This window comes from Bos indicus, chromosome 19 (assembly GCF_029378745.1).
Source record: "Bos indicus isolate NIAB-ARS_2022 breed Sahiwal x Tharparkar chromosome 19, NIAB-ARS_B.indTharparkar_mat_pri_1.0, whole genome shotgun sequence".
NCBI classification, from domain to species: Eukaryota; Metazoa; Chordata; class Mammalia; order Artiodactyla; family Bovidae; genus Bos; species Bos indicus.
In genome coordinates this window covers 44,364,058-44,381,454 of record NC_091778.1, presented here as the reverse complement: position 1 = coordinate 44,381,454, position 17,397 = coordinate 44,364,058, and the positions used below count along the sequence as shown (strand labels likewise).

The 17,397-nt window shown below is 39.4% G+C and overlaps 1 protein-coding gene across 16 annotated transcripts in view; it reads left to right on the top strand.

Moving 5' to 3' along the window:
* BRCA1 (BRCA1 DNA repair associated) overlaps window positions 1-17,397 on the top strand; it is a 71,828-nt gene that overhangs the window by 12,359 nt on the left and 42,072 nt on the right. For 6 of the 16 annotated variants that reach the window (XR_011562091.1, XM_019981054.2, XM_019981053.2 and 3 more), the window contains 7 exons: window positions 3,499-3,576; window positions 4,543-4,631; window positions 6,539-6,678; window positions 7,717-7,822; window positions 11,854-11,899; window positions 12,890-12,966; window positions 13,911-17,324. Coding sequence is in view for 15 of the 16 variants with exons in the window: in XM_019981054.2 (XP_019836613.2) it covers window positions 3,499-3,576; window positions 4,543-4,631; window positions 6,539-6,678; window positions 7,717-7,822; window positions 11,854-11,899; window positions 12,890-12,966; window positions 13,911-17,324 (3,950 nt within the window). In the remaining variant the exon portion in view is untranslated. Of the gene's footprint in view, window positions 1-3,498; window positions 3,577-4,486; window positions 4,632-6,516; window positions 6,679-7,716; window positions 7,823-11,853; window positions 11,900-12,889; window positions 12,967-13,910; window positions 17,325-17,397 lie in introns of all 16 variants that reach the window. The other 10 variants (XM_070773545.1, XM_070773548.1, XM_019981055.2 and 7 more) reach the window with 9 other exon arrangements.

Below are 17,397 nucleotides of genomic sequence, written 5' to 3'. Positions count from 1 at the left end.
TCTGTTTACAGTAATCCAGGGCACACAATATAACAATGTAGCCAAAAGTCAGCTTGCCTTTATTTTGCCTAGACTTAAAACTATTAATTATTTACTTCCTGCCAGGATAGACTTGGACAAGCAACTCAAAATCAGATGAGTTTCCATAACTTGTTAAACTGTTCAGGGTACAGATATGCTAAAAAATGAGTACTCTGAAAAGTCCCCCAAATTAGTTTTGTGGCACTGTGATTTTACTATTCTCCATCAGCTTTTTCTTGTAAAGCTGAAGCTGCCCTTTGGAAAACATAACTACATTTGCTTTAAAAATGTATTGCCTTTCCTTAAGCATTGGGCTTTAGAAACCCAAGAAACCCGAAACTTGTCTCAGACCTTTTCGTTGAGAACCTTGTGTAGAACTTGTATACGTGTTCTCATTTAATCAGTGTATCACGTAGATTCTCCAGAGCTCTAAAATAGAGTTTAATAAATTCTTCAGAGCCCTGAAAGACATGCCAGTGTTCTGTTGATCTGTCAATATTTTCCTTACCTCAGTCTTTTCAAATCATGTACAAGTTCATTTTCTCTTTCGAGTTTAGTTAATAACCTTTATGCGTCTGTCCTTTTCCTAGCGTAAAGAAAGATTGCAACCCATATCTTGGTTGATTTCTACATATCTGCTTCTCTGGTGTTATTTGTGTAATTATGTACAGGCTACAACATCTATAGCTTAGCTTGTCATCCTATAGCTTCCCTACTGTATTCTGCAGTCTTGTGTTTAGGGAATGACCTCCCTACCTCTACTCTGAATTGTTAAATTGTGCCATTTGCCAGTGCCATGCTTTGATGCCTCCTAGAGCCATTATGGTAGAGTGCAGGTAGTATTTGCATCTTCTCAAGGAATTGTCGGAGAAGGCAATGGCAAACCACTCCAGTACTCTTGCCTAGAAAATCCCATGGATGGAGGAGCCTGGTAGGCTGCAGTCCATGGGGTCGCTAAGAGTCGGACGCGACTGAGCGACTTTACTTTCACTTTTCACGCAATGGAGAAGGAAATGGCAACCCACTCCAGTGTTCTTGCCTGGAGAATCCCATGGACGGGAGAGCCTGGTGGGCTGCCGTCTATGGGGTCGCACAGAGTCGGACACTACTGAAGCGACTTAGCAGCAGCAGCAGCAGCAAGGAGTGGTAGCCTCTATTTTGTGGCTCTTTTTTTTTTTTAATTAAAAAGTTTATTTTTTTGGCTACACCACACCAACATATATCTTAGTTTCCCCACTGGACCTCCAGGGAAGTCCCTGTTTTGGCTCTTTAAATGGACTTTTTATACAAAGCAGCTAACTTTTTGACACCCCCATTTCCTAACCTATATGCTGTCAAGTGCAATGTGGTCGTTCAAGCATCTATATAGGTGTAGAGGTGTAGAAGGACCCCTGGGTCTCCTTGACCAACCCTACCTACATTTACTTTATCTGGTGGAAAAGCCATGGGCTTTGCTATTGCAATACATTTAAGTTCTAGATCCAATATCACCTTTACCACTTACTTGATTACTGTGTGATCTGGGACAAATCTCTACTGTAAAATGAAGATGATACTTCAGGGTTGTGTTGATAGAGCAATTCATGTTAAAAAGGACATGGCCAGTAAAAAGTACTTCTCTTAAGTGTGCTGACTCACCATTTCCACTGCCTTTTCAGTTCCCATAATCTTTTCTTTCCTGGTATCTTCTCTCTAATCCCTTCCCCACTCACCTCCCTCGCCATAATATCATGCCCTTTATAATGGCAGGGGTTTTATTTTCCTTTTTCACTGAATTTCTTGCATTAGAATGATACCTAACTTATTAAATATTGGTTGTATGAGTGAATCACTGCTTTTAATAATCATCACCACAGCTACTTCTACTGCTCTCTTCCCTTTTCTGTCTACCTCTGTTTTGGGTCTTTTGTCTTTTTCCTAGGGAATGTTGATCTTTATGGACACCACCAGCCAATGGGAGCAGTAGTTTGCTTTATTAAGGAAGCTAACTCTGAACACGTTGCATATGATCATCAAAGTCTTCTTAGCCATATTCACTGTCTGAGACAACCAAAACAATTGTTCTAGATGCCAAGCCATCCTAAAAGCCTGAGTGAGCCTCCTCCATTCCTTAGAGGTCTGGTGAATAGCTTGGTTCAACAAGTGTCTGGTTCAACAGACACTCTGTTGGGCCTTGTAAATATAAAAATGAGCATGTTTTCTTCCTGCTTTGAGGTTTTTGTTTTTTTTTAAACATGTCTTATTGAGATATAATTTACATGCTATAAAATCCATCCATTTAAAGTGTACAATTCAGTTTTTTGTTTTGTCTGTTTTTAAAAATATTTATTTATTTGGCTATATCAGGTCTTAGTTGCAGTGAGAGGGCTTCTCTGTAGTTGTGGTGCTCGGGCTCAATTGCCCCATGGCATGTGGGATCTTCTTGGACCAGGGATCGAACCCATGTCCCCTGCATTTGCAAGCAGATTAGCAACCATTAAACCACCAGAGAAGTCGCTTTTCATGTGCTTATTGATCACTTGTTTATCTTTGGAGAAAATGGCTCTTCAAATCCTTTGCCCATTTTTTAATTGGGTTACGTTTCTTTTTTACTGAGTTTTAAGAGTTCTTTATATATTCTGGATAGAAGTCCCTTATCAAATATATGATTAACAGATATTTTCTCTCGTTCTATGGATTATCCTGTCAGTTTTTTCATGGTATTATTTGTACCACAAAAGTTTTTAAGTTTGATACTCCCGTTTTTTCCTTTGGTTGCTTGTGCTTTTGCCATTTCTTTATTTAAGAAACCATTGCTTAACCCATGGTCACAAACATTTATATTTTAGTTCTTGCATTTAGTTCTGTGACCCATTTTGAGTTAATTTTTCTGTATTGTGTGAGGTAGGAATCTATATTTGTTTTTTTTTTTTGCATGTGAATATTTAGTTGTCCGAGTACTATTAAGATTATTCTTTTTCCATTTAATTGTCATGGTGCTATTGTTGAAAATCACTTGACCATAGATGTATGACTTATACTCTCATTCTGTTCTATCTGTTTATCTGTCTTTATGCTAGTACCATACTGTCTTGATTACTATAACTTTTGTATTGAGGTACTAAGTTTTTAAACTAATTATAATAATTTTACCTGAGGTACTTACCATTTACATCTGATTATGCAGCCTGAAATGCTTATGAGTATATCATTAAATATGCTATATTAACTTTTAATAAGTTTAATTTGATCATAACAGAAAGACATATGGATGTAAGTTCAGTTTTCATAGATTATTGCTTATGTAGTTTGGTTTTTTTCTTATGCAGCATCTAAAAACAATTAAAGAAAGCCACTTGTTGTAATTCATCTGCCATTACCTTCAAAATGGCTCTTAAGTCCAGTCAGTAGATCTTTTCATGGTTATTTGCTTTTTGAATATTCTCTCTGCAGAAAAAGAATATAACTTGAGTTCTTTTCATTCGTTATAATTTATAGATTTTGTATGCTGAAACTTCTCAACCAGAAGAAAGGGCCTTCACAATGTCCTTTGTGTAAGAATGATATAACCAAAAGGTATATAATTTTAGTAGTTGATGGGAGGTTAGAAGTGACAATATCAGGAAAAAGTGAAAATTCCTTAATAATATAGTTGGTGTTTCTATCAAACCACTCATCAGTAGAAAAATATATGAAAGGCTGTTTAGCTGACAGGGTAAATTATGTTCAAAATCATTTTTCTGAGAGTTTTATAGTACATCTGCCTTGTACAGTTATTTGCAATTCATTGCCTTTTTCTAATCCTTCTGAATGATATAAGAACTTACAGTCTTACCTAATATAGGACTGTACCACCCTTCCCCCATTATCTTAAATGCTGATTTTATTTTTCTTTCTTGCACTTATTTCTACTTAATTTTTTACACACAAACACAGTGGATTTATATATTGTGTGTCCCTCTGGCCAGGATGTAAGTTCTGTTAGGACACTGGCTTTGTCTATCTTGGTCAACACTGTTTATCCAATGTTTGGCACATGGTAGTCAGTCAGATTTAAATGAATAAATAAATTATATTGTCCTACAACTTTCCTAAACCAAAATCTCTCTTTGGACATTGTTATCTATCTGTGATTTCAAAATAGTGTAATCATCATTTGGCAGAAATCCCTGAGAGCTAGAATTGGGGGTTTGGGTGGATGGGATTCAGATGTCAAGAATACTAAATTCTATATGCAGTGGATTTATATCTACTGTGGATTCAAAGTACTATTATTTTAGATAGTTATAGGCTTTTGATAAGCTTGAATGGCAAAAATACATGTATATAAAAACAATACTGCTGTATGGTTTATTCTGCTGTCAGTGATGTTTTGATTATAGTGTAATGTCACTTAATAGCTCTGTTCTTATCAAATAGTTTTTTTTTTTTTTTTTAACTGTTGCTGCATCTTTTTTTATTTGTTTAATGTCTTTTCTTATTTTAGTGTCCTTAAGTTGATAATCTCCTGCTAAGTGTGTCTTTCAATCAATTTACTTTCAGAAGCCTACAAGAAAGTACAAGATTTAGTCAACTTGTTGAAGAGCTGTTGAAGATCATTCATGCTTTTGAGCTTGACACAGGATTGCAGTGTAAGTACTGCATAACCCCAGGTACCAATGCTCATTTCAGTTCAGTCGCTCAGTCATGTCCGACTCTTTGCGACCCCATGAACCACAGCACAGCAGGCCTCCCTGTCTATCTCCAACTCCCAGAATCCACCCAGACCCATGTCCATTGAGTCGGTGATACCATCCAGCCATCTAATCTCTGTTGTCCCCTTCTCCTCCTACCCTCAATCTTTCCCAGCATCAGGGTCTTTTCAAATGAGTCAGCTCTTCACATCAGGTGGCCAAAGTATTGGAGTTTCAGCTTCAACATCAGTCCTTCCAATGAACACCCAGGACTGATCTGCTTTAGGATGGACTGGTTGGATCTCCTTGCAGTCCAAGGGACTCTCAAGAGTCTTCTCCAACACTACAGTTCAAAACCATCAATTCTTTGGCCCTCGGCTTTCTTTATAGTCCAACTCTCACATCCATACACGACCACTGGAAAAACCATAGCCTTGACTAGACGGACCTTGGTAGACAAAGTAATGTCTCTGCTTGTGAATATGTTATCTAGGTTGGTCATAACTTTCCTTCCAAGGACTAAACGTCTCTTAATTTTATGGCTGCAGTCACCATCTGCAGTGATTTTGGAGCCCAAAAAATAAAGTCAGCCACTGTTTCCACTGTTTCCCCATCTATTTGCCATGAAGTGATGGGACCAGATGCCATGATCTTAGTTTTCTGAATGTTGTACTTTAAGCCAACGTTTGCACTCTCCTCTTTGACTTTCATCAAGAGGCTCTTTAGTTCTTCTTCACTTTCTGCCATTAGGGTGGTGTCATCTGCATATCTGAGGTTATTGATATTTCTCCCGGCAATCTTGATTCCAGCTTGTGCTTCCACCAGCCCAGCATTTCTCATGATGTACTCTGCATATAAGTTAAATAAGCAGGGTGACAATATACAGCCTTGACGTACTGCTTTTCCTATTTGGGACCAGTCTGTTGTTCCATGTCCAGTTCTAACTGTTGCTTCCTGACCTGCATATAGGTTTCTCAAGAGGCAGGTCAGGTGGTCTGGTATCCCCATCTCTTTCAGAATTTTCCAGTTTATTGTGATCCACATAGTCAAAGGCTTTGGCATAGTCAATAAAGCAGAAATAGATGTTTCTCTGGAACTCTTGCTTTTTCAATGATCCAGCGGATGTTGGCAATTTGATCTCTGGTTCCTCTGCCTTTTCTAAAACCAACTTGAACATCTGGAAGTTCACGGTTCACATACTGCTGGAGCCTGGCTTGGAGAATTTTGAGCATTACTTTACTAGCCTGTGAGATGAGTGCAATTGTGCAGTAGTTTGAGCATTCTTTGGCATTGCCTTTCTTTGGGATTGGAATGAAAACTGACCTTTTCCAGTCCTGTGGCCACAGCTGAGTTTTCCAAATTTGCTGACATATTGAGTGCAGCACTTTCACAGCATCATCTTTCAGGATTTGAAATCGCTCAACTGGAATTCCATCACCTCCACTAGCTTTGTTTGTAGTGATGTTTCCTCAGGCCCACTTGACTTCACATTCCAGGATTTCTGGCTCTAGGTGAGTGTGAGTGATCACACCATCGTGATTAGCTGGGTCACGAAGATCTTTTTTGTATAATTCTTCTGGTATTCTTGCCACCAGCGCTCAAGGGGCCATCTATTAAAATGGAAGTTTGTGCAGTTATTTTATATGAATAGGTGATAAGACCATACCTTTTGGTCTAGGTTAATTTTAACTACCTGTAATCTTTTTTTTTTTAATATATGTATGTTTAAATTTATTTATTTTTGGCTATGCTGGGTTTCTGTTGCTGTGCAGGCTTTTTTCTAGTTGCAGTAAGCAAGGGGTACTCTCCAGTTGCTCATTGCGGTTTCTAACTGCAAAAATAGTGTTTCTCTTTGTAACTCACAGTTGCAAACAGCTATAACTTTTCGAGAAAGGAAGATAACTCTCCTGAGCATCTGAAGGAGGAAGTTTCTATAATCCAAAGTATGGGCTACCGGAACCGGGCCAAAAGACTTTGGCAGAGTGAACCTGAAAATCCTACCTTGGTAAGGCCACTTTTGTGTGTTCTGATAATAACTCTTTATGGAGCATGAGAGTTAGTGAACGTGCTGGATGCTTTTGGATTTATATAAAGTCAAGTAAACAAGGGAAGATGGTCAATTAAGTATCTGAACAAGAGTTAAAGGACTTGAGAGAAGGTCCCTGGTTTTAGTGCTTTATCCATTCTGATGCTTGTCTAAGATGGCCACAAGGACACTGATGGTTTTTAGCTTGCTAGCTTTTGTTTTATTATTATTTATTTGCTAAATTTTAAAATAACCGTCTTATGGCACTTCTCCAGACACGAAGAAGTATCTTCTATTTTACTTCCTCTGAAAAGTTGCCGGGGGTGGGCGGGGGAGATCAGTTTTTAATACTTGAAAATTGCTTCAACTTTAAGTGTGATTGTCAAAGAAAATACAGAGATTTGCTCTATTGTTACTCATATGTGAATGAATAATGAGGATCTTAAAAATGATAGTTCTCATAGGACCAGCATTCATTTCTCAGTAGATGTTGAAGGGCCCCAAAAGAAGGAAAGCTTCATCAGAGTAATATTCTTTCCTGTACTGAATATTAAGCCTGCTGGATTTTATTCTTTTCTTTTCTTTTTTTATTTTCATTTATCCTTTTTAAAAATTTACTTTATCTTCGTTATTGCCTCTGTTATCAGATGTGATTAGAAGTGTGTAGTAAATCAATTTCATTCCTTTTCTACACTATAATATAAAGTATTAGTTTAAAATATGCTTTCCCCATTTAAAAAAGAAAGAAAATGAAAATAAAAAATATGCTTTCCTTATCCTTAAAAAAATTACACAGATGATACACACTTAAGTATAGAAAAATTTAGAACAACTGAGAGAGGGAGAAAGTATTCAAACCACACAAGACTCGTACATCTTAGTGCATAGTTTGCCAAGTGTTTTTTTGAGGTTAGCTCATTGACACCTGTCTGTTTGTTTTGTCCAGAGCTTTGAGTTTCTCTTAAGGAAAACAATGCATAGAACTGGCTAACGATTTGTTGATCATTTACTGCTTAGCAGGAAACCAGTCTTACTGTCGAACTCTCTAACCTTGGAATTGTCAGATCTCTGAGGACAAAGCAGCAGACACAATCTCAGAATAAGTCCGTCTACATTGAATTGGGTAAGAGTCTCAGATTTTGTAAGTTTAGAATAATAGTTGCTGGATTCCTTGTCTAAGAGTTTTACTAAAAACCTTGGTCACAATTTATGCAATGGCAGGGAGCCCTGAAAAGTAAGAATAAAATAAATTTTCTAGCCTTATGATGTGTGATAAATAATGTAGAAAGATGCAGGTCTCACTTTAAAGCACCTTACTTTATAAAGAGAACAAAACGAAGGATATGTGGTTTTCAGTTAAGTTTAGTTCAGTCGCTCAGTCATGTCCGACTCTTTGCGACTCCATGAATTGCAGCACGCCAGGCCTCCCTGTCCATCACCAACTCCTGGAGTTCACTCAAACTTAAGTATGTGCAAACACAGTTTGGGAAGATGGAGAGTAGGGCTAAGAAAGAACATGATGGGTGGGCTATAGCATTTGGGTCTAAGATTTGGAAAACTCAGCAGTGGCCACAGGACTGGAAAAGGTCAGTTTTCATTCCAGTCCCAAAGAATGCTCAAACTACCGCACAATTGCACTCATCTCACAGGCTAGTAAAGTAATGCTCAAAATTCTCCAAGCCAGGCTCCAGCAATATGTGAACCGTGAACTTCCAGATGTTCAAGTTGGTTTTAGAAAAGGCAGAGGAACCAGAGATCAAATTGCCAACATCCGCTGGATCATTGAAAAAGCAAGAGAGTTCCAGAGAAACATCTGTTTCTGCTTTATTGACTATGCCAAAGCCTTTGACTATGTGGATCACAATAAACTGGAAAATTCTGAAAGAGATGGGGATACCAGACCACCTGACCTGCCTCTTGAGAAACCTATATGCAGGTCAGGAAGCAACAGTTAGAACTGGACATGGAACAACAGACTGGTCCCAAATAGGAAAAGCAGTACGTCAAGGCTGTATATTGTCACCCTGCTTATTTAACTTATATGCAGAGTACATCATGAGAAATGCTGGGCTGGTGGAAGCACAAGCTGGAATCAAGATTGCCGGGAGAAATATCAATAACCTCAGATATGCAGATGACACCACCCTTGTGGCAGAAAGTGAAGAAGAACTAAAGAGCCTCTTGATGAAAGTCAAAGAGGAGAGTGCAAACGTTGGCTTAAAGTACAACATTCAGAAAACTGAGATCATGGCATCTGGTCCCATCACTTCATGGCAAATAGATGGGGAAACAGTGGCTGACATTATTTTTGGGGCTCCAAAATCACTGCAGATGGTGACTGCAGCCATGAAATTAAGAGACGTTTAGTCCTTGGAAGGAAAGTTATGACCAACCTAGATAGCATATTCAAAAGCAGAGACATTACTTTGTCTACCAAGGTCCGTCTAGTCAAGGCTATGGTTTTTCCAGTAGTCATGTATGGGTATGAGAGTTAGACTATGAAGAAAGCTGAGCGCTGAAGAATTGATGGTTTTGAACTGTGGTGTTGGAGAAGACTCTTGAGAGTCCCTTGGACTGCAAGGAGATCCAACCAGTCCATTCTGAAGGAGATCAGCCCTGGGATTTCTTTGGAAGGAATGATGCTAAAGCTGAAAGTGCAGTACTTTGGCCACCTCATTCGGAGAGTTGACTCATTTGAAAAGACCCTGATGCTGGGAGGGATTGGGGGCAGGAGGAGAAGGGATGACAGAGGATGAGATGGCTGGATGGCATCACCGACTCGATGGACGTGAGTTTGAGTGAACTCTGGGAGTTGGTGATAGACAGGGAGGCTTCGCGTGCTGCAATTCATGGGGTCTCAAAGAGTCAGACACAACTGAGCGACTGAACTGAACTGAAGATTAATTATACTAGACTAGAAAGATTTATCTAGACTTTATCGACTACATCAACATCTTTGACTGTGTGGATCACAACAAAGTGTGGAAAATTCTGAAAGAAATGGGAATACCAAACCACCTTACCTGCCTCCTGAGAAATCTGTATGCAGGTCAAGAAGCAACAGTTAGAACTGAACATGCAACTACAGACTGGTTCCAAATCGGGAAAGGAGTACATCAAGGCTGTATATTGTCACCCTGCTTATTTAACTTATATGCAGAGTACATCATGCGGAGCTGGATGAAACACAAGCTGGAATCAAGATTGCCGGGAGAAATATCAATATGCATCCTTACGGCAGAAAGTGAAGAAGAACTAAAGAGCCTCTTGATGAAAGTCAAAGAGGAGAGTGAAAAAGGTGGCTTCAAACTCAACGTTCAGAAAGCTGAGATCATGGAATCCGGTCCCATTATTTCATGGCAAATAGATGGGGAGACGATGGAAACAGTGAGAGACTTTATTTTCTTGGGCTCCAAAATCACTGCAGATGGTGACTGCAGCCATGAAATTAAAAGACACTTGCTCCTTGGAAGAAAAGCTATTAACAACCTAGATGGCATATTAAAATGCAGAGACATTACTTTGTCCACAAAGGTCCGTCTAGTCAAAGCTATGGTTTTTCCAGTAGTCATGTATGGATGTGAGTTGGACCATAAAGAAAGCTGAGTGCAGAAGAATTGATGATTTTGAACTGTGGTGTTGGAGAAGACTCGTGAGAGTCCCTTGGACTGCAAGGAGATCCAACCAGTCAGTCCTAAAGGAAATCAGTCCTGAATATTCATTGGATGGACTGATGCTGAAGCTGAAGCTCCAATACTTTTGCCACCTGATGCGAAGAACTGACTTATTGGAAAAGACCCTGATGCTGGGAAAGATTGAAGAAAGAGGAGAAGGGGATGACAGAGGATGAGATGATTGGATGGCATCCTCAACTCAAAGGACATGAGTTTGAGTAAGTTCCAGGAGTTGGTGATGAACAGGGAAGCCTGGCGTGCTACAGTCCATGGGGTGGCAGAGTTGGACACGACTGAGTGACTGAATTGAACTGAAAATTAATTATACTAGACTAGCAGAGAAGGGAATGGCACCCCAGTCCAGTACACTTGCCTGGCAAATCCCATGGACGGAGGAGCCTGGTAGGCTGCAGTCCATGGGGTTGCTAAAAGTCAGATACAACTGAGTGACTTCACTTTCGCTTTTCTTTTTCATGCATTGGAGAAGGAAATGGCAACCCACTCCAGTGTTCTTGCCTGGAGAATCCTAGGGACTGGGGAACCTGGTGGGCTGCCGTCTATGGGGTCGCACAGAGTCAGACACAACTGAAGCGACTTAGCAGCAGCAGCAGCAGCAGCAGAAAGACTTAAGAACAGCTGAGCTCAGTTCAAACAGGTCTCTCTATGCTTTATCCTATAGAATATATTTATAATTGGTAAGAATGGCCCTCCTTTGGGCTCCCAGGCACCACCATATGTTTGCCATAGCACTAAGCAGATTCTTCAGAAATTTTGTATATGTCTTTTCCTCTTTTAAGATCATAAGTTCCTAGACTACAGATGTTGCCTCATAAAAATAATTATAATAGACAATATTTAGGAACAGTTACTGTAGTCCAGGCACTGGGGTTTTACTTGTGTTACTCTCATAAGATGCATGACAAACCTGAGGTGGTTCCAACTATTACACTGTTTTATAGATGAGGGAATTTAAGGCACAGAGAGGTTAAGAAATTCTGCCGGGGTCGTAAAGCTAGGTAGTTAGTGACAGAGCCACAATTCACACATGGGAATTCTGGCTTCAGAACCTGTACTTGTAACCACAGTTCTCTGTTGCCTGACATACGTATCATTGTTCCTGCCATGTAGTGTATGTGTGCTAAGTCACTTTAGTCGTGTCTGACTGTTGCAACCCCATGGGCTGTAACCCGCCAGGCTCCTCTGTCCATGGGATTCTCCAGGCAAGAATACTGGAATGGGTTGCCATGCCCTCTTCCAGGAGATCTTCTTGACCCAGGGATCAAACCCACATCATCTCCTTCATTGGTGGGTGTGTTCTTTACCACTAGCGCCACCTGGGAAGCCCTGCCATGTACTGGGTGCTCAGTAAATATTCCTTGAAAATATGTTTTGCAACAAGTACAGTTTTTTGAGTTTAACCCTTTCAATAAAAATCCTTTTATTGATTTCTTATTTGGGGGTCTTTGGGGAATTTTTTTAGGATCTGATTCTTCTGAAGACACAGTTAATAAGGCCAGTTATTTCAGGTGAGTCAGAGTGCTTTTTTCTATGAAACTGGCATTTTTGTATTTAGTTAATATTAAGGATTGATATTTCTTTAGGTCAGAATCATGGCATTGGAGTAGACCTTAAAGATAATCTACTTTAACCTTCTTATTTTATAGCTGAGAAAATATCCTTTTTGTTTGTTTGGTTTCTTAGTAAAGCATTTGTAAGAGTTAAAGTAACAGTAGAACTCTGCACAGACTTGCTTCCAGCAGATGGCTGTGCTCTGGCTTAGTTCCTTGTGTACAACAGTGTTGACTCAGTGGTGATTGTGGCTGCTGAAAACATTACTCAGTTTTCAATTTTTCCTTCTACTGTTCCTTAATTCTGTCTGTAACTCAGACTTTGTCTACATCAATTAAAGCATAATTTGCAAGCAGCCCCAAAATGGATTACTTGTTAAATTGCTTTCCTTAGGAATTATTGCATGACCCTAAGATCTGTGATAGCTTGTCTGAACTATGATAATGTCACTGTCAATGAGATTTTGTTTGCAAGTGACATTTTCCTGGTCTCCCGATTGGGAGAAAATGGTTTTTAGCTTGAGAAAAAGCCCAGAAGGCAGTGTTCCAAAGTGATATGTTCTTTGCATTCTACTGGAATGTCTGTTCCATCCCAGTGCTCCCTTTGTTTAGGTAACTGTGCTTGTGTTTTCATTAATACATACTTTAGGTTTTGTTGGTTTTTTCTTTACTATCTTTTAGCTATTATTCAACTGTCATTTAAATTTTGGCTCATATTTGTGTGTCCATAAAGCAATGTTCTATACTCCTGCTCTGATTTTTGTGTTCTGTCTATGACCATTTCATTTTGTCTAGAAGTTACCAAAGGAGAGTGCTGATTTCAGAAAGTGAATCAAATCGATCAGTTTATCACAGCCCTACCTAGCAAAGCTAAAATATTTGATTATTTGACAACCCTGTGCACATATAAACAACTTTTTCACTAAGGCTTGTGTCTTTTCCTTATAGTGTGGGAGACCATGAATTGTTAGAAATCACCCCTCAAGGAGCCAAGGCCAAGACCAATTTGAATCCTGCAGAAAAGGGTAATGGCAAGTCTCCTAACTTAACAGACACTAAAGAGAGAATAAGTAGATACAGTACGGTAATTAGAGTATTTTGAAGAACCATTCGGAACATTTTTATAATTTACAATATCTTTTGGCAGAGTTAGGATATGGTGCTTTCTCAGATGTCATAGTACAGCCTGATCTATTTCAATGGCATTAGACCAGTTTGGTTATAATAGTACCCTATGGGATTGGTTGTTGCCTTTTTACTTTTAATTGCTGTGTTTGTATTTCATATTTTGCTTACTAGTACTCAGATACAGGGAGTATTAGTCTGAAGATAGAATGTTATATATCTGATGCCCAAACTGCTTTTTTAAATTGAAGTATAGTTGATTTACAACATTGTATTGATTTCTGCTGCACAGCAAAGTGATTCAGTTACATATATATAAAATACACATTCTTTTTTTTTCCATGTTCTTTTCTATGTTACGGTTTTATCACAGGATATTGAATATAGTTCCCTGTGCTATACAGTAACAGCTTGTTATTTATCTATTCTATATATACTAGTTTGTATCTACTAACTCCAAATTCCCCCTCCATTCCTCTTCCAACTCCCTTCCTCCTTAGCAACCACTTGTCTGTTCTCTGTGTCTGTGAGTCTCAAACTGCTTTTAATTCACTGTTAAAGGTTAGGGAACTAGAAGGTGTGATTTATGAGTAGGGAGAATTCTGAAATTAAAATTTTAATTATCTTGAGCAGAAATAATGAGAATCTAGACAAATAGGAATTAAGCAAAAAAGTATGAGCTACATCTTCAGTATACTTGGTAGTCTGAGGTTAATTTCTCTAAGAATAGCCAGTTCTTCATTACCCTCCAACCAAGTTACTAAGTTGTATTCAGTACATATTGTTTTCATAATAATTCTGTTTTTAAGCACCTTGTTGTTGTTGTTGTTGTTGTTCTTTCCAGCTGCTTGTGAGTTTTCTGAGAAGGACATAACAAATACTGAACATCATCAACTCAGTATTAAAGATCTGATCACCACCCAGAAGCATGCAACTGAGACGCATCCAGAAAAGTATCAGGGTATTTCTGTTTCAGACTTTCACGTGGAGCCATGTGGCACAGATACTCATGCCAGCTCATTACAGCATGAGAACAGCAGTTTATTGCTCACTGAAAACAGACTGAATGTAGAAAAGGCTGAATTCTGTAATAAAAGCAAACAGCCTGTCTTAGTAAAGAGCCAGCAGAGCAGATGGGCTGAAAGTAAGGGCACATGTAAGGATAGGCAGATTCCCAGCACTGAGAAAAAGATAGTTCTGAATACTGATCCCCTGTACAGAAGAAAAGAACTGCGTAAGCAGAAACCTGCATGCCCTGACAGTCCTGGAGATTCCCAAGATGTTCCTTGGGTAACCCTGAATAATAGCATACAGAAAGTTAATGACTGGTTTTCCAGAAGTGATGAAATATTAACTTCTGATGACTCGTGCGATGGGGGGTCTGAATCAAATAATGAAGTAGCTGGTGCAGTGGAAATTCCAAATAAAGTTGATGGATATTCAGGTTCTTCAGAGAAAATCAACTTAATGGCCAGTGATCCTCATGGTACTTTAATACACGAAAGAGTCCACTCCAAACCCATAGAGAGTAATATTGAAGATAAAATATTTGGGAAAACCTATCGGAGGAAGTCAAGTCTCCCTAACTTCAGCCACATAGCTGAAGATCTAATTCTAGGCGCATTTACTGTAGAACCTCAGATAACACAAGAGCAGCCCCTCACAAATAAACTAAAATGTAAAAGGAGAGGTACATCAGGCCTTCAGCCTGAGGATTTTATCAAGAAAGTCGATTTGACAATTGTTCCAAAGACTCCTGAAAAGATGACGGAGGGAACTGACCAAACAGAGCAGAAATGTCATGGGATGAATATTACTAGTGATGGTCATGAGAATAAAACAAAACGTGATTATGTTCAGAAAGAGCAAAACGCTAACCCAGCAGAATCATTGGAAAAAGAATCTGTTTTCAGAACTGAGGCTGAACCTATAAGCATCAGTATAAGCAATATGGAACTAGAATTGAATATCCACCGTTCAAAAGCACCTAAGAATAGGCTGAAGAGAAAGTCCTCTACCAGGAAAATTCCTGAACTTGAACTAGTAGTCAGTAGAAACCCAAGTCTACCTAATCATACTGAGCTACCAATTGATAGCAGTTCTAGCAATGAAGAGATGAAGAAAAAACATTCTAGCCAAATGCCAGTCAGGCAGAGCCAAAAGCTTCAACTCATTGGAGATAAAGAACTTACTGCTGGAGCCAAGAAGAATAACAAAACATATGAACAAATAAATAAAAGACTTGCTAGTGATGCTTTTCCAGAACTAAAGTTAACAAACACACCTGGTTATTTTACTAACTGTTCTAGTAAACCTGAAGAGTTTGTTCATCCTAGCCTTCAAAGAGAGGAGAACCTAGGAACAATTCAAGTGTCGAATAGTACCAAAGACCCCAAAGATCTGATATTAAGAGAAGGAAAAGCTTTGCAAATTGAAAGATCTGTAGAGAGTACCAATATTTCCTTGGTTCCTGATACTGATTATAGCACTCAGGATAGTATCTCATTACTAGAAGCTAAAACCCCAGAAAAGGCAAAGACTGCACCAAATCCATGTGTGAGTCTGTGTACAGCAACCAAAAACCTCAAGGAACTTATCCATAGGGATTTTAAAGATACCAAAAACAACACAGAGGGCTTTCAGGATCTACTGGGACATGACATTAACTACGTCATTCAGGAGACAAGCAGAGAAATGGAAGACAGTGAACTTGATACACAGTATTTGCAGAATACATTCAAGGCTTCAAAGCGTCAGACATTTGCTCTGTTTTCCAATCCAGGAAATCCACAAAAGGAATGTGCCACAGTCTTTGCCCACTCGGGGTCCTTAAGGGATCAAAGTCCAAGAGACCCCCTCAAATGCAGACAAAAAGAAGACAGTCAGGGAAAGAGTGAGTCTAAAAGCCAGCACGTGCAGGCCATTTGTACAACAGTGCACTTTCCTGTGGCTGATCAGCAAGATAGGACGCCAGGTGACGATGCCAAATGTAGTGCAAAAGAAGTAACTAGGGTTTGTCAGTCATCACAGTTGAGAGGCCACAAAACTGAACTCGTTTTTGCAAATAAACAAGGGGTTTCAGAAAAACCAAATCTTATACCATCACTTTCTCCCATCAAGTCATCTGTTAAAACCGTATGTAAGAAAAGCCCATCAGAGAAGTTTGAGGAACCTGTAACGTCACCTGAAAAAACATTGGGGAGTGAGAGCATCATTCAAAGTGCAGTGAGCACAATCAGCCAAAATAACATTCAAGAAAGCACTTTTAAAGAAGTCAGCTCAAACAGTGTAAATGAAGTAGGTTCCAGTACTAATGAAGTAGGCTCTAGTGTTAATGAAGTAGGTTCCAGTGGTGAAAACATTCAAGCAGAACCAGGTAGAAACAGAGAACCTAAATTAAGAGCTTTACTCGGATTAGGTCTTACGCAACCTGAAGTCTATAAGCAAAGTCTTCCTGTAAGTAACTGTCACCATCCTGAAATAAAAAGGCAAGGAGAAAATGAGGACATGCCTCAGGCTGTTAAGGCAGATTTCTCCCCATGTCTAATTTCAGATAACCTCGAACAACCTACGGGAAGCCGTCATGCTTCTCAGGTTTGTTCTGAGACACCTGACAACTTGTTAAATGATGATGAAATAAAAGAAAATAGCCACTTTGCTGAAAGTGACATTAAGGAAAGATCTGCTGTTTTTAGTGAAAGTGTCCAAAAAGGAGAATTCAGAGGGAGCCCTGGCCCTTTCACCCATACACATTTGGCTCAGGGTCACCAAAGAGGGGCTGGCAAACTAGAGTCAGAAGAGACTGTGTCTAGTGAGGATGAAGAGCTTCCCTGCTTCCAACAATTATTGTTTGGTAAAGTAACCAGTACACTGTCTCCATCTACCGGATGTAACACTGTTGCCACTGAGGGTCTGTCTAAGGAAACAGAGGAGAACCTAGAATCATTGAAGAGTGGCTTAAATGACTGCAGTGGCCAGGTAACATCAGCCAAGGTGTCCCAGGAACATCACCTTAATGAGGAAGCGAGATGTTCTGGTAGCTTATTTTCCTCACAGTGCAGTGCAATGGAAGACTTGACCACTAATACAAACACCCAGGATCCTTTCTTGATGTTTGAGCGTCCTTCCAAACAAGTGTATCAGTCTGAAAGCGAGGAAGTTCTGAGTGACAAGGAATTGGTTTCAGATGATGAAGAAAGGGAAACTGGCTTGGAAGAAGATAGTTGCCAAGAAGAGCAGAGTGTGGATTCAGACTTAGGTATTGGAACCAAGTTTTTGTGTTTGCCCCCATCTGTTTTGTAGAGATGAGCTAAATGTCTATGCCTTTGGGG